This window comes from Anopheles gambiae, chromosome 2 (assembly GCF_943734735.2).
Source record: "Anopheles gambiae chromosome 2, idAnoGambNW_F1_1, whole genome shotgun sequence".
NCBI classification, from domain to species: domain Eukaryota; kingdom Metazoa; phylum Arthropoda; class Insecta; order Diptera; family Culicidae; genus Anopheles; species Anopheles gambiae.
The window spans coordinates 56443430-56467457 of NC_064601.1; the positions used below are offsets into that span (position 1 = coordinate 56443430).

A 24028-nucleotide genomic window follows, 5' to 3' on the forward strand; every position below is an offset into this window, starting at 1 on the left:
AACGCGTATCGCTACTATCAGGATAGCCGGTTGATTATCGGCGAGTCGTGCCGTCGTGAAACGGTGGAACTGTAAAAAACGTGCCAAAATTGACAAAGGCTTGATATTCTTTTATTGTTTGATAAGCCTGCCTGGTTTCGTTTAGTACATGCTAGTGAGGTAAACTGGTTAATCGACATGTGAGGAGGGACCCCATTGACCCTCATCCACCATCATTAACATTATCGCCATCCGTTGTATTTTCGCTGGCATCAAACCATTTTCGCACGGTTGGAACCATTCGGAGTGCTGCTCGGTTGCGTCAATCGTTTTCCGTAAGCTTGATAAGCTATACCAGTGAGCTGTTGCGCTGTAGATTCCTCCATTCCGTCAACTAACCGCCTCAGAGCACCGTCCGTTCGTTGCAGCAGTTCGTAAGGATGCGCCAACTCGATGGCTTTACCTGCGTCCATTACCAACACCCGATCACTATCCATGACAGTGTGTAAGCGATGCGCTATTGTTAAAACAGTACATCGTTCAAATTGCTCTCGAATGGTTTTTTGAATGAGATTATCAGTTCTGAAAAACAGGACAAGTCGATGAGGCGACAGTTAATGTATGAATCGTTGCTGTTGTGTGAAGCAGTAACTCACTCAGGATCGACGTTGGCAGTGGCTTCATCCAGAATCAGGATGGGATTGTTGCGAAGAATAGCTCGCGCCAAACACACGAGTTGCCGTTGTCCCATGCTAAAGTTGGTACCACCGTCCGCCATTTTACCGTCCAGTTTTCCTTCCATCGCTGAAACGACCTGCTTCAGTTCCACGTATTGTAGCGCATTCCAAAGTGCCTCATCGCCGTGCTGCTTGAAGGGGTCCAAATTCGCCCGCAACGTTCCGGAAAACAGAATCGGATCTTGTGGAATAATTGAAATCCGCTTGCGCAGATCGTGCAATCCGAGTGTGCCAATGTCCACGCCGTCGATGCGTATTATTCCTTCGTTAACCGCCAATCGAAACAGGGCCTGGATGATGGACGATTTCCCTGCGCCCGTCCTTCCGACGATGCCTATCTTTTCGCCCGCGTTTATTGACATATTGAGGTCTCGCAGAACCGAATTTGATTGGGCCGAGTAACGTAACGAAAAATGCTCGAATCGTATGGCACCCTTGGTCGGCCAGTCGGCTGGTGGTTTGTGTTTACCGATTGACACCAGTGATGGCTCTGGGTCGACCTCGGCGTACTCTACGACACGCTCGACGGATGTCATTTGATTTTCCAACTCGGCCGTTTGTCGCATGCCCCACTGGCACATGAAGATTAGATTGAACACTTGCGTGATGGCCAAGCCTACATTACCGCTCATTGCTATCGTTCGGAATGGGGAAAATAACATAATTCATAGATTATTATTGTTCCAAACACATACCATTAAAGTCCAAACTTACAATCTTCCACCATCAGGAAGCTAAGGGTTACCACTGCAATATACAACACACACACCATTTCCAACCATTGGGCGAATGCGCGCGTTGTTGCCAGAAAAAGGTACCATGCCGACGTGTTTAGGTCTTGATGTTTATCAAACTCATCTGCCAGTATTTTTTCCACTCCAAAGGCACGGATGGTGCTGAGTCCTTGGAAAGATGCATTTGCATGGGAGAAAATGGGGCTCCTCGCTGGAACGTACAACAACAACAACAAGGAAAGTGTAACATAAATTCAGTGCTCAAGTTATAAAATCTCAACCCATTTTTTCTCAACATACTGGACGCTTCGACGCGTTTGATGCTACGCGCTGTGTTCGTGTATACATGACGCAAAAAGTAGAAAATAATGGCCATCACCAGTGTTGGAAACAATAGCCAGTAGTTCACCACTGCCACCAGCACTATGATTGCGGAAAACTCCACAAAAAACTGCGGATTCATGCGATCAATAAAGGAAAATGAATGGAATTAAATTCAGTACAAAGTGTGTCTTTGTCACAAAGGATAGCAGCAGGATCGCTTTGCACATACTTACCAAAATGCAGTCCATCATGGCGAAGGGAAGGAAGGTATCGATGCAACCAATGTCCCTCGAAAATCTGTTCAGTATGCGTCCCGACGGATTGGTGTTGAAGAAGTACATTGTGGCGCGTGTGATACCGCGAAACAGACGATCGTGCAACCGAACTGTGGCACGCAGACAGATGTAGAAAAACAGAAAGGATCGACTCAAGGATAGTGCAAACATAAACAGCATCGCTACGGCATACATCAGGATGTACTCGTCGCGGGACAGTTGCGTGAAGATGCTTCCTTCCAGTTTCGGCGGAATCGACAGTAAAGCTTCACTGCTGTTACTGCTGCTGGTACCGTCCGATCCGTCCGTTCCTAGTTCCGTTATATTGCTTCTCAGTCTCTCAAGAGCGCTTGAGTATTCTTCCCAGTTTACCCTACAGATGGAAGAGAATGATTAATACCTGGCAAGAAACGACATTGAGCGTAGGCTAATCCTTTCTAACGGTATGAACGTCACGTTTCCAATGGATAATTGAAGCGGAAATAGCAACTTTAGATAATGGGCTTTTCACGCCGTATTTTACACCACAAGTGCTGCCAAACACATGCTCACGTTCTATGAAAGAGGCATGTGGTGGTTTAGAGTGGTTCCTTGAGAAAGAAATGCTACAAAAATAAAACTAAATGTAATATTATTTGCAATGTTTGGAATATTATTTGCAAATGCTTTTTACTTAATGACGTATATGTGCGTATGATTTAATTTTCGATGAAAGAATCATCCATATACGGACGGAAGATCTTTCTTCGGATTTCGGATCTTTCTTCTCTTTGTAATGTTTTAGACAAAGTCGGTTTGTTTCGCAGAATGTCGTCTCCTAATGGTCACGTCCATCACAGAATGACGGTGCCAGGAAACTCTTTTCTAGAATGCCTTCCCATTACGATTGGAAGCTTTATTATTACCACCAATCAACACGTAGCGTAGCCAAGAGCTTAAAACGTACGTTCGTTTTGCTTGCGAGCTCACTCGATGTTGATATTAATTTACACTTACCACTGGGAGATGTAGTAATCGATACCACTCATGCTAGCCTGCGCCAACAAGAACAGAACAGCAGCCATTAGCAGCAGCAAGTTGCTTTCCACTGCAGCAAAGAAGCTCTTGTACACTCGCCACCCGATACGCCCGGTCAGTTGTGATTCTTTATGAAGGTGATTTGGGTCGCCCTTCGAAGTACCATTCTGAGAAGGGTTTGTTCTTTTTTTTGCTCCCCCATTTTCGTCGCTGTCATCGTACCCATCAAAGACCATGCTACTGGACGAAAATGGCGAGGGCTGGTAAAGTGACTGATGCTGTTGATGCGCCAGATGCTGTTGGGCTGGTGTGGGAAGAATCGAGTGCCTGCGTTCCTGGTGGTGTTTGGATTTGTTTGGATATCAAAATTAGCTTAAAAATGAGACTACTAGTTATGTGAGTTTTTTTTTGTCTACCCTCCAACCATAGAAAGCATTTCCCTAGGTGGCACATCTAACAGCAATTACTGGTTTGTCGTGCATTGCAGCATTCAATAAACGCATCGCTGTAAATCCCACAGCGGCTACCGTTACTACCCTGCGTTTAGTTATGATGTTAAAATATTCAAATTACTTCGCCACCAGTACTGGCACCTTGGGGGAACAAGCTATTCCCTATGAAACACTACCGCTCCCTTATGCGTTGAGTGAAATCGAATTCATTTCAATTTTGAAATGTAAAAAAGCGCAACAACAACCCTGCGATATGGTCACCGATCTAAAGCCGGATAAGACACGGCATGTATGTATATATTTTTTTAATTCACAGGGATAGCTTTCAGACGGTGCGTCCACCACAAGCGATGGCCATATGGGGGAGAACAGGGAGACAATAGAAAATGGATGGCAAAAATAGTATACAACACCTACCGTCATTTTATGCGTCTCAGCTTTACTGTTGATATCAATGTTGACGATGGAATCGTATTCAATCCCATTGTTCGCGACACTATCGACTTTTTGTGTCTGGCTGCTATCCGTGTCCAGGGTGCTGCGAAATTGCGCGGAATCGGCAGTGTGCTGTCCTTCCGCCGACGGCACTGCAGACGGCGCATCAGCCGACGATGCGTTATTTTCCTTCTGTCTCTGTCTATCGCCCTCGTGGTGCGGTTGCTGCAGCGTGGTAAAATGGCCCGATTCAGCCAGCGTGTGGAATGGTCCCTGCGCCTCTACCTCTCCCGAGTTCATTAGCACGACATGCTTCATGTCCTTTAAGTATTGGAGCTGGTGCGTTACTAACACGCAAACTTTTTCCTGCAATTGGCAATGTTCACGTAAGCTACTGCAGTCTATGTTTTACGTTTGCATTAACGAACCAAAAACAACGACCGAAAGGATGGTCAAAGGTGTTTTTAGTCTTTTCTAATCCATGCTGTCTATGTGCTACCGATATGCGTTATGAGAACTCGTGCGAGAAGAAACATGTGCATATAAATCTATACAAGAAAGGGTGTTTTTTGCAAATGAAAACTTCGTACAGGGTAAAATAGTGGGTAAAATAGTCGTCAATAGCACGCGTTCTACTCCTCACACTTGAATTATGCATGTTACCAGAGACTACTTCTACTGTTTTTCTGCTTAGAATTAATCAACCGGATGAAAGACACAAATGAAGCCAATTGGCTCAAAGTTTCTATAAAAATATACAACAACAAAATATTTCTACTGTTGCTGCTTTAAAGAAATAATTTAGCAGAAAAAGAAGACAAATACTGTAGATTCTGAGTCAATTCTAAATGTCTACCATCTATCCAATGTCATTTTTCATTGCTTGCGAGATGTTTTTCAATACTTGTCAAATGTTTGCATTTGCATCACAATAAAGTATCAGTTGTTCCACATGATTTTAGACACATCTCAAGTTGGATTGTTGGAAGTTGGCGATGTGATGTTGAAAATCATGTTTAATAACTGATATTTTTTAAAAAGCAAATACACCATTTGAGCTGTTGAAAAACATCTTGAAGGCGGTGAATAATTATGTGCACATTCGAAAGTGACTTGAAAAACCCTGTAAATACATGTTGTTGTTAGTATGGTTTAGAGAGGCTTTGGCTCCTGCGGAGTTCTTTCGCCTATGTAAATACATCTATTAGTTGTAGAACCATACGCTCGTTCGAAAGGGGAATGTTTTAAAATGCAGTAGCTGCAACGTAATAATAAGCGGTTTGTTTATGACTTTAAACAATGTTAGTTACCTTCAAAAATTTCATAATACACTCCTCGAAAATGTGCTTTCCCACATGCGTGTCGACGGCGGACAGCGGATCATCGAGTAGATAGATGTCCGCACGCCGATAAATAGCTCTTGCTAAACCGATACGAGCGCGTTGCCCACCACTCAAACTAATTCCGCGCTCGCCGACGATGGTTTGGTCCCCGTTTGGAAGAAGTTGGAAATCGCGCTCTAAAGCACACACCGATACCACCTCTCGGTAGCGCTTTTCCTGGTAGTCCTCGGTAAAGACGATGTTGTTTTTGACCGTTCCCTCAAACAGCCAAGGCTCCTGTGACGCATAGCTGAGATTGCCATTGATTTCCAACCGGCCTTCGTCTAATTCCAGCTCCCCGAGAATAACCTGGAGCATAGTCGATTTGCCACTGCCAACGGAGCCCACGATTGCGCACGGTTCTGTTTTGTCTACTGTTAGCGTTACGTGTTTTATTCCGCCAGCTGAAAATGAGAGTTTGTTGTGTTTTTATCAAAATTCTACTGTGCAAAATGCTACTGTCCAGTAATCTAGCTAGTTTCATTGCAAACATCCACGTTACCTCGTACTGTAATATCCTCGGCGGAAGCTAGCAAATCCTTATCCCAAAGTGCTGTAGCGTTACGCATAAAAATCCCTTGCCGTGCCACAGCTTTTCTGTTAATGACACGCTTGCTTTTAGGTGCCATTTTGCGAATACTGCCAGCGTGTCCTTCCGGTGCTGCGGCTACCACCTTGTTTACCTCATAGCCATTTGAAGTATTCAGCAGCCCGCGAGCACTCTCGTCCACCGGCGTCTCATGAACAGTACTGCTTCCTTGGCCACCTAAGACGCTGGTACGGTCCGGTGCATACTTTCGCTCCTCCAGCAGTAGAAAGTCCTGTATACGCCTTATCGATACAAGCCCTTCGTGAACGGATGTGAGTGCCAGCGGCCAAAAATGTAGCATCGAACTGTATAGCCAGTTAAAGTAGGAGGTCACGATGAACACCTTCTTTGCGGTGAATACGTTTCCGTACAGGACGTACGCGACTAAGCTTAGAAAGATGGCCACTCGTGAAACGAGATTAAACGATAGCAGCCCAGCACGTATGAATAGAGTTCCCCGTATCCCGTTCACCTCCTTCCGCCGGATGCGGTCCACCATTCGGCTGAAACTGTCCTCCCAGGCGTACATCTTAATCACTTGAATTCCCTGTATGATTTCGTTCATAAACTGTATTCTGCGGTCGGTTCTGCTGGCCGTCTTCAGGCGATAAATTGCCGCCTTCTTGCCAAGCCATGCTGAAAATTCGAGAAACGTTTATGGTTCCAATTATTTCCTTATAATGAAATTGAAACGATTGGGAATGTTTCAGTTGTGCTTGTGCTTATTATTAAACATACTATGGTTGTGTTATAAAAAGAAAATTGATAATGGCAGCCAATAATATGTTTACTATTTTCTCTCTACAAATATCTCTTTTAACGAGCGAATCTCTCGAGCAACAACTAATAAGCAACATAATTGAATATGTTATGATAACTGACGTGATATATCGTATTGGAATATCACGAATCAATTGATTGAACAAGAATGATGTGCCGATGCTTACCTTGCAGGGGAATAAAACTAAGTAAAAACGCAATCCCGAACAGGCCCGATATGCCAATCTGTTTGTAAATGAAAAAACCTAGCACTACCAACTCAATTAATCCTTTCCAGATATCGTGCACAAAGCCAGTCGCCGTGTCGAATTTGGCCACATCATTGGACATCAAATTGATAACCTGTCCAGTCATACCATCCGTTCCAGCTGCTTTAGTGATGCGCAAAGCCTAAAGTAAAAACAAACAAACAAAAACAAGTTAATTACAAGTTTCTTGCAAACGCTTTCTTCTAATTCTGTTACCAAATGAGCTCAAAAATACACCTATAAAACATACAATCTATTTCGTATTAAACGAAAAGTTATTGTTGAGTGACAATGACTAGGGTTAGATAGTATAATAAGCAATGTGAACAAACAACTGTGATAGATATCGATTATAATCTCGTGTTCATACAATGGATGAACTGCATTTCCTATGTGGATTATCTATTATGTTTCATTTTTACATACGAATGGTCTGCAAACAAATGATCTGTAAATGCAGTGCATTGCATTGAGTATACCATTCCAAGAAAACCTGGCAACGTTTAGTTTAATATTGATGTTTATGGTTTTCTCTCTTTGCTGCCTCCGCAGACACACACACACACACACACAAAACTCAAAAGGAATCTGTCTCTATGTTAACGATGGCGCCAGCGATTTGTTGCAGAAATTGTTGCATAATTGATTAAATTGTGCATGTTTTAGCAGACTGCAATACTCTCACACGACGCCTTTCTGTCGCCAGTTGGTGCTTTTGTGCATGATTTTTTGCCCGTTTGTGTTATCCCATTTTCGAAATCCTTTTAACTGATGCCAACGAAGCATTGTTTGTTTGCTTTGTTTTACAACGATACTTGCCTTTTTGTACAGCAGCGAACAGCATGCGACCCGAATCTTCATACCAATTTGAAATATGTACAGGATAAAATGATGGAAGATAGCTACGGGTACTAGGGAGCACAAAATAATGCCCACAGCATAGGAATACGCTTCCTCTTTGCTAATATCCTGCTGGCCAGGCGCAAAGTACGCTACCAATCCACCAAGACACTGCGGTTGAAAGATTCTGCAATGAAAGACGAATACATCCACATGTCATGTAGCAGGTGCTCGGTATTGGGACGACCCTATCATACCTAGCCAGTAGGTCTACGATAGTGTACATCGCACCGTAGCCAAGTATCGAGCGCCAGTATATTCGACATATGACCCGAAGAAAGCTCGGTTGTTTGCTGCTTTTCTGTTCCGCTTTCCAGTAGCTTTCAAACTGATACGACAACTGTGAGCTTTGATGAGTGGAAAGCGTCTCGTAGATATCGGTCTCATCGATCGGGCGCTTCAGACCTGTTTCAAACAGGGGTTTGAGCCACCAGAAAGTGTACCACGAAACTGAGCTCGCTCCGGTGACCGGGTTGGTTTCCCGACGGAGATCGTGTATTTTTGTGTCCTTGTCATACTCAGCCGGATTCATTGTGATGTAAGGTCAAAAAACACACACTGTAGCTTATACACGCAACCGCTTTTAACAACACTGTAACTTATCACTTTATCACGCTGAACGCTGCTTAATCAGTGGTCTGGAAGTGGATCTTTTTCACTGACAAACACTCACATTATGTATGCAAATAAGCTAAACATACATTTGCTATCTCATTGGTCATTGCTGCTGTTCATATCGTTAAATCGTTTTAAAATGCAGGACAGTTTTCTAGTATAACAATTAATTCCACAACACAACCAATAGTGCGAATACGAAACTATGCTATACAATTATTATCTGCACTAAAACGTTGCGACAGTCGATCGCGTATTGCTCACACGTTTATGGTGTCGCATGCTGGTTCATTAATGTACTGATGCTGGTACCATCGCCGTACGCTGGGCGTCTGCTGGGAGATTAAACAATCTTTACTCTTATCTCGGACAATATGACTACAGCTTCAGGGAGAATCTCTAATCCACGTCTAAATATTTCGAACCTGAGCAGAGAGTATGCTGGAAGATTTAGTGTAGCACCCGAATATTCTTACGCGTGATCATTATTGACTTGTCGTGGGAATGTCGTGGTTGAATATTCAACCAACATCAACACCTTTACATCGCATTTCAATTTAATAAAGTTAAAGTTTTATTTAAAATACTAACATCAAATTGACTATCGATTTAGCATCAAACGAATCTGTGTGGGTACGTTCACCAGCAATTGGTCTTTTCTCACTCGTATGATAGAGTTTCTCACTACGATTGGCATATGCTTACACGACTGGCAAAAAGAAAAATCTGTAGAAATAAAACAAACCACGTGCTCGGTAGCGTCGAAAATGATGCGGCGCATTCACTGAGTGTGCGGCTTGCGCTGAGTATGAACGATGACGCCAGGCAATAGGTTTCATTTTCATGTGGCCAGCCGGCAGGACAAGGAAACGAACAACGCACAGCGTCAAAATAAAGATAAGTCACGGTCAATCGACAATGATTTTGTTTGCCATCGTTAGTTTGACTGACGGAAAAAAACACGAACGCGTGGTGGTGGTGGTACCGTCTTGTGCAGCGTTGTCCCCGATTAATCATTCTTCATCGCAGCGCGAATGACGCGTGACAGTAACGGACCCACACAAGATCGGTTTAACTCGTACCGTCCCTAGTGAATACCAATTGATTTGTGTCAATTCCACGGGTCAAATAAACAAAAACGGTTGCTACAGCAGATTAATTGAACGAATTTAACGTCACGCCAAACAGCACACAGTATGTTCGCACTACATCGTCGTATCGTGTTGTACATTCCGTCCTCACATTCTACCACATTGCTCTCATTTTTATCGTCTGCGTACTCCACTCATTCGTAATAAAATATCTTTATAAAGTATTTTACAAAAATAATTTAGCTTGAAGACACGTTTACAGCCACTATACAAACAATACGCGAAATTTCACACGAAAAACGGACCATCTTGTTGTTCTCACGTACTTGCTCGAACTAAAGCGCAAACGACCGCGTGTTGTAATGCCATGCGGACTACTTTTAATCACTCTCAATCTCTCCGTTCGCTCGCGCTACTCACACGCAAGCAGATCTCTATGTTGTCGGAATGTGTGCTCAATTTTCTTCTCTCTAGGTTGGCAACGTACGTTCACCAACTTTGTTTTACTGTTCGAGGTTTGTGTGTTACTTTCTTCATTATTCGGTTTTCTCAATTACAACAATCTTACTGTTAACTGTTAACAGTCAGTTGCTATTACTTTTAACAAATCGACGGAAGATACAACCAGATACCGTTCTTTCGTATATTCCCTGCAAAATTCCGACCACACCAAGCTGTTACTTGTTACATATAGACGCACACTTATTTACGTACAATTTTACTATCTACAGTGCCTCAATCGGAAAACCGGGCAAAACTTCATTTAACCCAAGTCCGGTTTTCCGATTGAGCCACTGTATGTATATTTTTAATTTTTGCTTAAAGCGGTTGAAGGAAGTTGGTTTGATTTTGATTTGATTTCTTAACTGGTCTATCTTTTTTAGCTATATCATTTGATCAGTTGTCAACATTCGTTTGGTCGGTTGTCGCATTGCGTCATTTTCTATTAGCTTTATCGTATTTGTTTTCATCCGGCCAGTAACCCTCAGATGAACAACAAAGTATATTTTTTAGAATTTATATATTATGTAATTTTCCATTTTTATGGCAGTTGGTTGACCAATGCTCTTAATACTCAATTCATACTTCCGCATCGTTTAGCCTTCCATATTTGTGAAAGTGCTTTTTATGATATAATTGATTAATTTTAGTATACTAAGGATAAAGACGAGGAGTAATTCGTGTATTATTTTTATATTTCTTTATTGATTTCAATCTTACTTTCAGTGAAAATTGACACAAAATATTGCTCGTAGTTTATGTTGTACATAAATACTGTACATAAAATAATCTCAAGCATTTATGCAGCAAGTGTGTATATTTTCTTTTAGACCTTGTCTCATGACAATCCCAGTGTAATTGCTTCCGTCTGCCGTGCACTAGATTTTTTAAAATTATCCTCAGCAGTACGCATCAACATTGCTGCCGTAGCAACACCAGTTTGGTCCACTAGTCGCCGTAGATAGCCAATCGGACCGTGCAGAAGCTCATGCGGATGCCCAAACTCGACTACGCGTCCAGCGTCCATCACCAACACTCTATCACTGTCCATAACCGTGTTTAATCGATGCGCAATTGTTAATACTGTGCAGTGGGCAAATTTTGTACGAATCGTAGTTTGAATCAGTTTATCCGTTCTGTAAGGACAAAAAGAAAGAAATAACATGTTAATTGTAAATTGTACAGATCATTACCTATTTTTAAAAAACAATGTACTTATGTACATATCTACTTACTCCGGATCTACATTGGCAGTGGCTTCGTCGAGAACAAGGATTTTATTGTTTCTCAAAATGGCTCTAGCGAGACAAACAAGTTGCCTTTGGCCCATACTGAAATTGCTCCCTCCATCGGACATGCGACACTCTAAACCTCCGGCTAGCGAAGATACGGCCTCTTTCAACTCAACCTGATCAAGAGCACTCCACAATTCATCGTCCTTGCGCTGATCAAATGGATCCAAATTGCTACGCAACGTGCCGGAAAATAAAATGGGATCCTGAGGTATAATTGAGATTTTGCTTCGTAAATCGCGCAAACCCAAGGTCTTTGTATCTATGTCGTCAATTTCAATATTTCCCTCGAAGGGTGCGAGTCTGAAAAGTGCCTGAATCAAGGACGATTTGCCAGCCCCAGTACGTCCCACGATGCCAACCTTCTCGTTCGAACGAATGGTAAAATTAAGGTCCTTTAGTACACGCTCTCCATCGTCCGAGTACCGCAGATCAACGTTGTTGAACCGTATTGTACCATGCTCAGGCCAGTTTCGTTGCGGTCGATGTTTCGGCGCAGTCTCGAGCGGTGGTTCAGACGGTAGGTTTGTGTATTCATTCACACGCTCTACGGAAACCATCTGATTCTCCAGTTCTGCCGATTGCCGCATCCCCCACTGGCACATACCGACCAAGCTGATTGTCTTTGTGATGGCCAATCCGACGCTGCCGCCTAGCATTTGGTTGCTATTGCCAACGAGAAAGCTGATCGTTATGATACCAATGTACAACACGCACACCACGTCGAGCCACAGGGCAAATGCACGACTCGTAGAGATAAACATGTACCAAGCAGAGGAGTTCACATCGAGAAACTCGTTAAACTCGTGCTTGAGTATCGACTGTGCACCAAACGCCCGAATCGTTGATAGTCCTTGCAAAGTCGCATTGGTGTGTGAGAAAAGCGGCGATCGGTTGACAGATTCGATGCGCTTCACCACACGAGACGTGTTTAAATAAGTCTGACGAATGTAATACATCACCACCGCAACCACCGCAGTAGGTACAAGGAACCAATAGTTGACGATCGATACCACCGCTACTACTGCGATCATTTCCAAGAAAAACTGCAAAATAATTAAGGGTAAAAGGCAATCAATTTGACCAGCTCTCAACCAGTTCCAGTTCAACTCAGCTCAATACTTACCACAACGCAGTCTAACAGTGCCATGGGCAGTGCTGAATCAATCGCTCCAATATCTTTTGAGAAACGGTTCAAAATTCTCCCGGAAGGATTTGTATTGAAGAAGTACATTGTTGCACGGGTCAATCCACGAAAAAGACGATCATGTAGATTTATGGAAATGCGAAGACAAACGTAAAAGAACGAAAACGATCTTTGTACAACTAAGATAACCAGCAGAATAATTAGCCCACTGTAGATCCAGATATACTGCTGACGCTCTATGAAGTTGCTCACATCAGCCTGCTCTCTCAGTAAAATTCGCACATCGCGAGAACTCAAAATAGTGTGATTATCATTCAAATCAAATTCCGGAGGAATGCCAGCCACTTTCTCCTCCCAATTCACCCATTCTGCAACAAATATGTCGACTCCACTGACAACGATTTGCGATAGCACCATTAAAGCGCTAAGCCAGAACACCCATCCGCAACTGTTGACCGCGCTGAAGTAGGTTTTGTACACTGAGAGCCCCACACTACCGCTACCGCCTTGAGATTCTTTTTCTTCTTCTTGTTTGTCTTGCTGCAACAGGTCCATCATAAGATCACTATCACGCTGCGAACCGGTCGAAGATCCACTAGTCCGTCGTGGGCGACGGTTTTTCAGTTCCTTTTCTATAGGACTTTCTAGGGGAGATTCGTCAGGTGTCAGTGCCATGATCGATTCGATATTTGATTTTTTCAATTCTTTATAGCTGCCACATGCTTCTACTCGGCCCGCGTTCATTAGCACTATCTGTTGTACGTCTTTTAAGTACTGCAACTGATGGGTAACCAAAACGCATACTCGATTAGCGAGGAAATCGCGAATACAAAGCTCGAAAATATGCTTGCCCACATGTGTATCGACTGCTGACAGTGGATCATCCAATAAATAAATATCGGCTTTTCGATAGATGGCACGGGCAAGATTGACACGTGCCTTTTGTCCTCCGCTTAAGCTGATGCCTCGTTCTCCAACAATCGTTTGATCGCCGTGTGGAAAAAGTTCAAAATCTTTTTCCAGAGCACATACACGAACCACCCGTAAGTAACGCCGCTCATCGTACTCTTCAGTAAAAATGATATTATTCCTCACACTGCCTTCGTATAGCCAAGGTTCCTGTGCGGCATAGCTGACTGTTCCATACATTTCCACCGTACCTTGATCGAGTTCTAGCTCACCCAATAGCACCTGCAGCAGAGTAGATTTGCCCGAGCCAACTGGACCTACCAGCACACACAATCTTCCCGGATCGACAGTCAAACTGACAGACTCAATGCCAACATTTGTAGTCTCTTCTGAGCAATCTCCACCTCCTTTTCCCATTGTAGAAATTGCTCCAACTGGTACAGCTGAAGGGCACATCCAACGTGCTGTGGCGTTATCGAGTACGATCCCTTTTCTTTCTCCATCCACCGTTCGTACAAATCGTTTTGGCAGCAAGGGTTCAAAATCGACGTCTTCATTTTTTGTCACGCCTTTACTGCCGTTTTGCAGGGCATCTTCTTTGATTCCTTTACTAGATTCCATTTGGCTCGAATTATCTTTATCGCTGGTAGACGTTGTTTTCTTGCCTTTCTTTACATCTGATGGCATGTTTGTACTGAGGCTACTTTTTCCTTCAGGTGTTAAAAGGAAATCACGTATACGCTTGAGCGAGATATATCCCTCCGCGCAGAAGGTAATGGCCATGGGCCAGAAATGCACCATGGAATCGTTCAGTATGCTGTAGAACGACGTCACAATGAACACCTTTTTGGCAGTGATAACGTTCTCGGTGACTGTGTATGACAGTAGGCTGATAAAAATGGACACTCGCGACACGGTAAAGAACGATATGAGCGTTGCCCGCACGTATGCACCACCACGGATGGCTTGTATCTCTTTCCGCCGGATATTTTCGATCATTTTGGCGAATGAGCTCTCCCACGTGTACATTTTGATCACCTGAATACCTTGGATGATTTCGTTCATGAATCGTACACGTACATCCGTCCGTTTGGCCGCCTTCATTCGATAGGTGGCCGTTTTCTTACCCACCCAGGCTTGAAGCGGGATAAAACTCATCAGGAAGGCCATTCCTAGCAAGCCCGAGAACCCAATTTGACAATAAATGAAATAGCCAAGCAGAACAGCTTCCATGGGGCCTTTCCACAGATCATGCACGAAACATAATGCGATGTCAAACTTTCCGACGTCATTCGAGAGCAAATTGATGATTTTTCCATTAAGTCCGTCGCCAGCAGTGGTGGATTTAGAGAGTTTAAGTACCTACAAGACAGAATCAAGGTGAAACATGTAATGTGTGTCGCAACAAACAGCCTACAAGTAGTGCTAAATCTCGTTAGTAATAGTAAATCTCGTTGGGCTATTTGCTTTAAGTTACCTTGTTATAAATTAAGCACGAAGCGCCTATACGAAACTTCATTCCGAGTTGAAAAATAAAGAAGATGAAGGGATGAAATGAGATGACCGATAACAGCGAACATGCGATAACGCCTATCGCGTACAGGTATGCGTCTCGTTCGCTGATGGTGTCCTGGTTAGGAGTAAAGTAGGATACTAGCTCTCCCAGCAGCAATGGTTGAGCAACACGGTTGGCCGTTTCGAAAGCCGAGAACACTAGACCCCAGAAAAGGGTTTCCTTGCCGAAAGCACGCCAGTAAACACGAGCAAAGCTAGCCTTGGTCGGTCCACGTTGCTCCTCTTCTGACCATAGGCGTTCGAATGTTTCCGCCAAACCGTGACTGCTGTGCTCTGGCAGTGTCGCGTAAAGCTTTTCTTCCGTAATCTCTTTACGCTGTCCATAGCGGAACATTTCTCGTAGCCACCAGAAACTACGTTTCGACAGAAAGGAGGCATTCTGTACAGGGTTGACCTGCTTTCCATTACCGAATGGGTTTTCGCGGTTCATTCTTCACTAAACCGTTTCGTTTTTCGTGTTGTTTAACTGATCAGTGCAAAGCTTTCTACGGGCAGTCATTCGCCATAAATGACGTCCCATTTAGCAGGATACACCACAATATATATGCCGATTATCAATCTGTTGCAAGTTGTCTTTACAGCTCGTTTTCAGGATCAATGAGGAAGGCTGTGCTGTACTCCGCTACAAACTGGATCTAAAAAGAAAAAGAAAACATATTCCATTCAAAATCCCCTGCAAATTATAATACTATGGTAATATTTCCGCATCCACCGCCGTGTGAATCCCCAAAGCATCTAAAGCCGGTATAAGGCTAAATAATAATCATTGAAAAAATATAGCCATCGAGCGATGGTATAGTAAATGGATGAATCATTTTTGTATGATCGTAGCAAATATATTGGATCAATCATTGAGTTTTAGCTAGCTCATGCATCTAAAACACACCAGATCTAGTTTATAGTGATGTTTTTATAAGCCCCCCAAAAAAGGTAAAAAATGTACATACACTTTTGATACATGTTACTGAATTAAAGATAATATAATTTGCTTACGAACAATAGTCCAACTACCGAACAGCAAAACTGGCAATGCGAATAGTTCCAGACTGCTGCACACATTCATTGTTGTGTAGTTAGTTATTCAATGTGGCTGACCAAACTAATCATTCCGCATCAACGATTTCATATCCCTCATTATGTTCAGCATGCCGGAATAGTACGCAGAGAAGAATTATGTCGGTCAGAGCAATGCGACGTGGGAACCGGTTTTTCCAGTGTAAAGCCGTCTGCAGTCTGCGCTTGCCGGAGAAATGCTTTGCTATGATGTGTCGATCGTGATTCAAAAATGCTTTCAATCGTTTGATGCGAACTTCATCCAAATGGTTCCAAAAGTGTGTTATGTTCGCCTTTTTGCACTGCCAAAAGTCCACCACCATGTGTGCTTTGCGAGTCAGTGTTCCGTGCCGTGAATGGATTAGCTCTCTATTGGACTTCCTAACGATGGTTACTGGCAACGATTGCACACAACGATTATTCAAGTATTTTGTAGCACAGAAGAATAATCTAACTCATTTGTAAAACATAGATTCGCACAAACACTATAAATAGCTCGCTTTGTTGCGGCAATCGAAAGAAAATCAACGTGCACTACTATAAGTGGGCCTGCAGTGAACACTTAACAGCAACCCCAAACAATAACTTCGGCTTACTCGCATCGAAGGCCATTCATAAACAATGCTCAATCAATAAGTATACGCAGGACGATCAACATTGCCTAATTTCAGCACCGCCTGAATATATTAAAGTCGTGAGGCGGCTGAGAACAATCACATCACTTATTAGGGTAGCTTCTTGCAATATACGTGTCTTCTTCGCTTTCAAATCTCTTAATCGAAGCCTTCTAACAACGTTTGCCGGAAAGGTTCGCTCTTTTTTAACAATAGAAAGCAACGGCCCATTGATCTTAAACTTTCACTGAATCTGAAGCCTTTAGTATAAACACACCATGTCCGATTTGTTCAATCACCCTCGATTGATAGATAGAGCGAAAAAAAACCGAACCACTGTTTTATTTTTCGTTTTCGACACTCACACCCACGTTTGGTACGTTCAGTTCAGCATTACAACATGCTGCTGGTGATTGGTGCATTAGTTATGTATTACAAGAACTGCATTTTTTGCGACTGAATTTCAACACACTGACAACCTACCCGCGGCGGTACCGTCTGCGTCTGTAGTTTGATTATGAATGAAGGGCAAACAATACAACGCTACCACACACAACCACACAACTGGTTGACGAAAAAACAGCTGTCAATGACAGTTCTCTCTTTCTCATTCGCGCGGGCGCTCTAAACTCTCCACTCTTTGTTTCCTACCTACGTCTAGAGAGTGTTTGAAGAAATATACTCTTTTGAGCTACGCTCTTTCGTTGCAACGGCTACAAAAACACACTTTGGAATCATGTTTACCGAGCACTTGTTAACGGTTTTAGTACTGTTGCAATCGTCACCATTGCTTCTTCTCATCTATTAGAATTCCCCGAATACTTACCGGTTCAAACGAACAGCAAGAGTACACACACACACACACGCCGTCTACTAGCAATGTCTGAAACTATACTAAGCGTATTCTCTTATGGCCTCGGTCATGTCGTATTGTTCAATGTTATCTTTCCGCTCTCGGCACCAGCAAGTCTCATACTGATAAGCTTCGCTGTCATGTTGATTTGCTGCCAGGGGCTGATGCAAACGCAAACAGAAACTCTAGAGACAATTTCATAACGGAAAGTAATGTTTTGCCAACAATTGCAATAAAGTATCCTCTACGTGGTTACATCGTGGTGCAATCTTTGAGCACTACCATATCGTACATCGTTTATAGTTTCGTCGTGGGTTCACTAGTTGATGTGTGCACATATATCCTATGTTTTAGTCTAACTTCTTCATAACGTTTCATTCATTCCGTTTCGTTTACACAGGGCACGTTGGCGTGAAAATCGAACGATCTTCAATACACCGAACCCGCGATTGATGAATGTTTCGCTTCTACGAGACAACAAACTCCTGCACGGCCAAGAACGACGCGGCTCACGCATGTCCGTACGTTTACCATCTCGTCAGCCTAGCATGGCATCACTGCGACCGCATTCACCGAATGCATCGATAGGTAAGATAGGTCTGTATATGGGAATCCGCTCCCGATGTCCCGTCCATTATCACAAGTGTCTGCTTGGACGTAGCTGCCGTTAGTCGTTCTCGGTTCTAGTGTCACTGGAAGTCGATAGTATCCGTTGTCTTGTGCTCTTTTGCTGACCTTATCTTCTTCATCTGCCGTTTCCTGTTACTATCAATCTTTCCCTATCTATTACCTATTCGGTTAGTTTCACCATGCCGTTCCTTGTAGTTGACTGTTGATTCTTGTTCGTTTGGAAACACATTATGATATGATTTTTTCTGAACCATTTTACGACTTTTTATGTTACTGGTTAATAATCTTGATGACAATTGTTCAAAATTAATAACAAAAATATTATGTCTATGTTCTTGGTCTATGATTTCTTAAAAATTTGGAAATACCAAGACGAAGATCAATATTATGATGTTTAAAATCAATTAACCTTTACATATATACTTATTATGTTACGTTTGTTTAGAATTTAAATTTAAATGCATATCAACGTTAAGAGATTTATTTCCAATGATTCTGGTTAGCTTTCGACGATTAAGCTCAGTTTAAACGAACATAGATTCACACAGAAATATTTTATTTCGTTTAGAATTATAGACCTGCCATACGATCTTATCATTTGCAACCACTCTCTAGTCTTAGTTAAATCTACCCAATTGGCGAATACCATTAATTAGAGAAAACTTGAAACTGACTGATTGTAGTAAGACATTATCAGTTTTACATTTATTCGTCTGTGATTGGCTAAAAAACACATAGTTCTCAGTCCTTTGAAAGAGGGAAACAAACGATTGGAAAATGCGTTTGTAATACCATTCTGATCATTTTCATTCGTTCGTAAAATATTCATACACGCAAATGCTTTGCATACTAACAGCACCAAATAGTGCGTCACGACTTATGTCAATAGTGCTTATAGTGTGTTCGTTGTTTAGTTCGGCAATGGTTATTTGATTCAAAGTTAACTTTTAATCACAATCGTTTGCGCATTGTGTGTGGTGTAAATAATTTCTTTGATTTACTTCTAGAACGCCGTTATTCGTTTGGTTTACGATAAACTCTGAAAACATGTCTATCCTTTCGTGCTTGTATTTTCTCTTTTCATTCTTTTTCTCTTTTTTCTTCTCTCTTTTCTGCTCTACGTGTACCTTTTCTTGCTATTTTGTGTTAATTATGTACAGGTAGTCTCTATCCACTACATGAAGTGGAAATATAGCAAAAATAAGAAAGAAAAAACCTGTACCTGACCGTAAGCAAAGAATGCTACTCATTTAACATAGCAATATAAAACATGTTATACTAAATGCAGATGCTTCTTCAACAACAACAACCAACAACACAAAGCAACACAAAGAAAAACAAACCCAACTTCTATTCCTCGTCCCATTTTTCGCAGAAACACATTCACATGCCAAAAAAAGCCAGCAGCAAGATCAAGCAGCATCAACGCCGGCATCAATTCAGCAAACAAAACAATAGATGAGATAATTTGCCACATTTTGCTCAAGTAATGTTAAGCACCGTGAACAGTACAGGGGGCACATACGTTATTCGCATAATCGCCGTACAACGATCTAAGGTGATCAGAATTTAGTCTGTATACTTCTTCCAATGTGGCTATACCGACGAATCTTCCACTTTTGATCGCACAATTGTTCGCGGATTCACATAAAGTAACATTAAACAGAACAGCTTTAACATGTCTGCGCAGTTACTCAATAATGAAAAACTGCTCACTAGTAGGTATTTATTTGCTTTAACAATAATTAAGTAATGTTGGTAGAAAGTGTTGCTCTATTAATCTATTCAAAAAAAGGTCTATTTTACATGCTCTATCCCCGTTGCTATGATATAGTTGTAAATCATTTACTTCATTTTGTACCGGATTAATTTTATTGATTGATATTTAGTTACACAATTTGTATGCTGAATAGATATTATTATTGTGATACAATCTACTAAAGCTTGAATCGTTTACAGTAAGGCTTCTAATGTTCTTCTAATGAATAAACACATTATTTTATGTAAAAAAAACCCTTCTAATTCGTTTGCATGCCTTACCATCCATTCCATCACACATATCTTCAATTGAAAGTTGCATCAATGAACCAATTCTCACATGTTTTACTCTACTATCGTACATTGTTGTGCTATGTGTTTTTTAGTCCATCTTGACATTGAACTGTCTGTTCTTGGGTATTTAGAAATAAACACGTATAATCCATGTTGGACATGTATCGGTGTCTACCAATGTGTCAAAAATTTATAGAATTTATAAAATCATCTTTTGTTCGGTGAGTCCAAATGATATAAAAAATACCTCTTTACAATACAATTCAATCTCCCTTTTTCCGCGTAGTTAAAGTACTTTATGAAAACGCACCTTCAATGTATTGTTCTGCCATTTTATCAAGTACATAAGAAACGAGTACTCTGTTAATTTTATAGATTTAATTGATGGTTCGTGTTCTAGGATACTATTAAACTGTATGTAATTAATTCACATTTCTAATTTTTTACCACCGTTCAATCTTATACCATCGGATTTAGGCTCACGGCGTGGTTCCCGCGGAAGCAGTAATGCATCGGCAACTTCCACCAAATCCAACCGTAGTGCAAACCATCACATAAAGGACAACGGTACAACACACCCGAACGAGAGTGTTACGGTTGAGATCGCGGAGATTAAAACGTAAATTGATAACAGATAACAGTAGAACAGAACAATGGGAAAACGATAAAGAAAATTACAAAACCGCAAAAGAGCGCCAAAACGGTAAACTATATGTATGTGTATTTCATTTTTGATATGTTTTGCCTTTAATTGTGAAGCTCTCCCAAAGCATTAATCAATGCCTCATATATAAGGCATAATTTAAATACTATGTCCTATGAACCATCCGGCTTCCGACAACTTACCATTTTAGGGACCACAAAACGACGCGTTTCACTAAAGAGCCCAAAACCTTCTAACAGTAGAAGCACAATTTAGTAATTGAATTAGTCGCACGGAGATCCAAACAATTGCACACAAACACTGGCTCTAGCGCACGGATTGTATTGCAGATATTTTTTAACTAAATATAGTGCATATTTGCTAAATGAAATGTTCTGCTGCTGTAAAGGCGAGAGAAGAAAAAACAGCTGATGGTAGTGAAATAAATATCGATCTTGCTCCCTGCAAAGAGAAATGATCTAATTAGTTTTGAGAGCCAGGAATACATTGTAACAGGATGACATTTGATTTCATTATGCCTTCATTTACACTGTTAACTGTATCAACTGTGCTGCTTAATGAGAATGCATACAAATTGATTACATGAACTCGAATAAATATGCATTCTTGCAGCCCGGTGTGAACAAAATGAAGATGGTGATTACAACAACAGAAAGGTTGAATACATTTACTGACTAACAACACATTTAGAAACAAGTTTAGGTGCACTACATAAGACAATCGAAGGATGAAAAACAATGACGAACAAATATCAAGATCATGAGAGAGGGGGGAAAATTTTCCGTGCAGCATAAAATCATCCGTGATAGCAGGAAAGACAGATTATGATAATGACTACATAAAAATGAATGATACAAGCAAAACAACCTACATGAGATAGCGAAACTGAAACAAATTTAGAACGAAAAAATGCTTCGACCGATGATCGTTTATCCTGTTCGTGATGAAAATCTGATGAATGGATCTTGCGTGTGCTATCAATGCAACAGTGTCCAGAAGTTTCGAATGATAACAAAGATGGTTAAAACATAAAGAGGAGGGGTGAACCTGAAAATGTATCATGCTTTAACATAATTTAATATTGATAAGAAACGCTTTCTCATCAGTAACATAACATTGCTAGATCTCATAAGTAGAGTAGAAAAAAAAACATCGGTTTTGTTTGAAAATTATATTAAACATTCAGCTACATTCATCGCTGGACGGTTATTTGTGATCTTGTTTTAAATGTACATTTTGCTGTCGAGAATGGAAGAAGGTATATTGCTTTGCGCATCTCATTAAATGCTAAACGTGCTTGGCTTTCATCGCGTTGCGAACACCTTTATTGGCAATGAAGATCTCATTAGATCTAAATAATCACCAAACTTAGACAAACTCAAACTATTGCGAATAAAGATAAATCTCTATTGTGTACCCATGTGATCTAGGATCGGGCGAAACGCAAGTCCATCTTATTCCACTGTGGCAACTAGCAGTTGCTATACAAGGACGAACTATAGAGCATAATTTTACTCTAGAGACAACTACAAACCACAACTTGCATGTGATATTACCGGAACGAAGTTCGCTTAGAACTTCGGTTCTTAGGCTTAGGCTGTAGAAGCAAAAATCTTACTACAATATAAAAACGAAGAAAAATAACAAAAACATCAAAAAAATGTTCAAAAAGTAAAAAAAAACTTAAACCTATCACACGTACTGAGTGTAGCAAATTTTTAGGCTTTTTTTATTATCGCCATTACTGATACACTATAGAATTTTACAAGCAATGCGCTGCCAAATGAAATTAGTACATGCTAAAAGAATTACAAAAAAAAATCATAAAAACAATGAAGCCGAAAAATGTAAAAAAAGATAATAGCATGCACTATGGTGTGATACACCAGTGGAAGTTTGTTTTTCACACACATTTATTTTCACATTTGAACAGAGAAATAACATCAGAATATTCTTCATAAAATAGGGGAAGATTTTAGGAAAAACATTCTGAACATTCTATTTCTCTGCAGTTACACAAGAATCGCCCAAAACAGTAAGCACCTACCTTTGAAAAAAGCAGCGTTCTTCAATTTACTACTTTACATTTACATATTTCCCTATTCGTAGCGGCATGCATGAGCTTACCGTATCAATCTAATACATTGAAAAGCTTTAATAATGAATGGAACAAACCAATGTAAAATAAGATCGTGTGCAATTACACGAATGTATGAATGTACGAAATAAGTACCCTAACTTTTCTCCTATTGTAGCTGTTTTAAACCGTGAAATCTATGATAAATTCTTTTCTCTGAACACGTGACTGTTTGTGACGGTAGGTTCAAACTAGCAATGCCAGTAGAATATATTTCCGTAACTCAAGACCCCTCGACTGGTACATGCACATCATACGAGAATGCATCATAGCCCTTTGCCTGCAGTCAACATTACAAACAATAGTAATTAAAAGTAATGCAACCAGTGAAAAAATAATCAAAATGTACTTGACATAACTTTCTTGAGATATACATATATATTAAAGGTAAGCATCTTATAATTATAGGAAGGCTTTATACAAAACAAAATATATATACATAGAAATATATACACAAACACGTATAAGTTATACATACATAGAATCTATATCTTGGTCTACTCTTACTTCATACAACAAGAATCACAGCTAAAGTGAATGCATACAGCAGCAACAAATGCAAATAATGCAGCGAACGATCGTAGTTGAACAGCACGACCGCAAATATTGCGAGAAAGATGGTATAGAGGAAGTAGCACGAGAAACACAACATACTACACAAAAAATGGCTTAGAATGTTACGAAACCGCATTGAGTAAGAATAACCATTGTAGGTGAATAGATTTTGGAGAATGTTTAAATACAATGCATAACGCAACACAATGGATATAGCCCACAATTTAGTCCTATGAGTGGCAAGATTTAATATAATATCTTTGAAATAGAACCAACCAGGAAGCGATGAAGTACGAAAGCATCTGTACCTCTCAGCCATTCGTTAGTGGGACTGGTTTTCAGCTATGGTCAAGCGAAACGAAACTCTTTGCACTCGCTTTGTTCGTACACCAGAGACAACGGAACTAATCGTATGCTGTCTCAGAGGTGGCTCCAGATTATTACTGCGCAGCAGATGAATCACTGAATGCATGACGAATAGAAAACAG

General features: G+C 41.1%; 3 protein-coding genes across 20 annotated transcripts in view; 1 reads left to right on the top strand and 2 right to left on the bottom strand.

The window, feature by feature from the left end:
* LOC1275930 (uncharacterized) overlaps window positions 1–21302 on the top strand; it is a 52878-nt gene extending 31576 nt beyond the window's left edge. For 7 of the 12 annotated variants that reach the window (XM_061650293.1, XM_061650292.1, XM_061650291.1 and 4 more), the window contains 2 exons: window positions 17903–18099; window positions 20662–21302. In XM_061650293.1, coding sequence (XP_061506277.1) covers window positions 17903–18099; window positions 20662–20807 — 343 coding nt within the window. In that variant the 3' untranslated portion in view covers window positions 20808–21302. The other 5 variants (XR_009765432.1, XR_009765431.1, XR_009765433.1 and 2 more) reach the window with 5 other exon arrangements.
* LOC5667623 (ATP-binding cassette sub-family C member 4) lies at window positions 90–9890 on the bottom strand. 3 transcript variants are annotated; one of them, XM_061650282.1, is made up of 13 exons: window positions 9789–9890; window positions 8050–8490; window positions 7772–7979; window positions 6872–7094; window positions 5838–6560; window positions 5264–5739; window positions 3936–4319; window positions 3046–3401; window positions 2008–2422; window positions 1751–1901; window positions 1431–1661; window positions 636–1350; window positions 90–561 (listed from the first exon to the last, which is right to left on the bottom strand). In XM_061650282.1, exons 2-13 carry the CDS (start codon window positions 8382–8384, stop codon window positions 252–254), a joined length of 4527 nt encoding a protein of 1508 aa, XP_061506266.1. In that variant the 5' UTR covers window positions 8385–8490; window positions 9789–9890; the 3' UTR covers window positions 90–251. The 3 variants fall into 3 exon arrangements, with proteins under 3 accessions (XP_061506266.1, XP_061506265.1, XP_061506267.1); XM_061650281.1 differs by having other exon boundaries at window positions 8050–8510; XM_061650283.1 differs by lacking the exon at window positions 9789–9890 and having other exon boundaries at window positions 8050–8797.
* On the bottom strand, window positions 10737–17776 carry LOC4576815 (ATP-binding cassette sub-family C member 4). Of its 5 annotated transcripts, none has more exons than XM_061650285.1 (5): window positions 17476–17776; window positions 14885–15617; window positions 12478–14769; window positions 11295–12397; window positions 10737–11195 (listed from the first exon to the last, which is right to left on the bottom strand). In XM_061650285.1, the coding sequence occupies exons 2-5, from the start codon at window positions 15410–15412 to the stop codon at window positions 10898–10900; spliced, it is 4221 nt and encodes a 1406-aa protein (XP_061506269.1). In that variant the 5' UTR covers window positions 15413–15617; window positions 17476–17776; the 3' UTR covers window positions 10737–10897. The 5 variants fall into 5 exon arrangements, with proteins under 5 accessions (XP_061506269.1, XP_061506268.1, XP_061506270.1 ...); XM_061650284.1 differs by lacking the exon at window positions 17476–17776 and adding an exon at window positions 17133–17245; XM_061650286.1 differs by lacking the exon at window positions 17476–17776 and adding an exon at window positions 15976–17175.
* Window positions 21303–24028: the final 2726 nt, after the last annotated feature.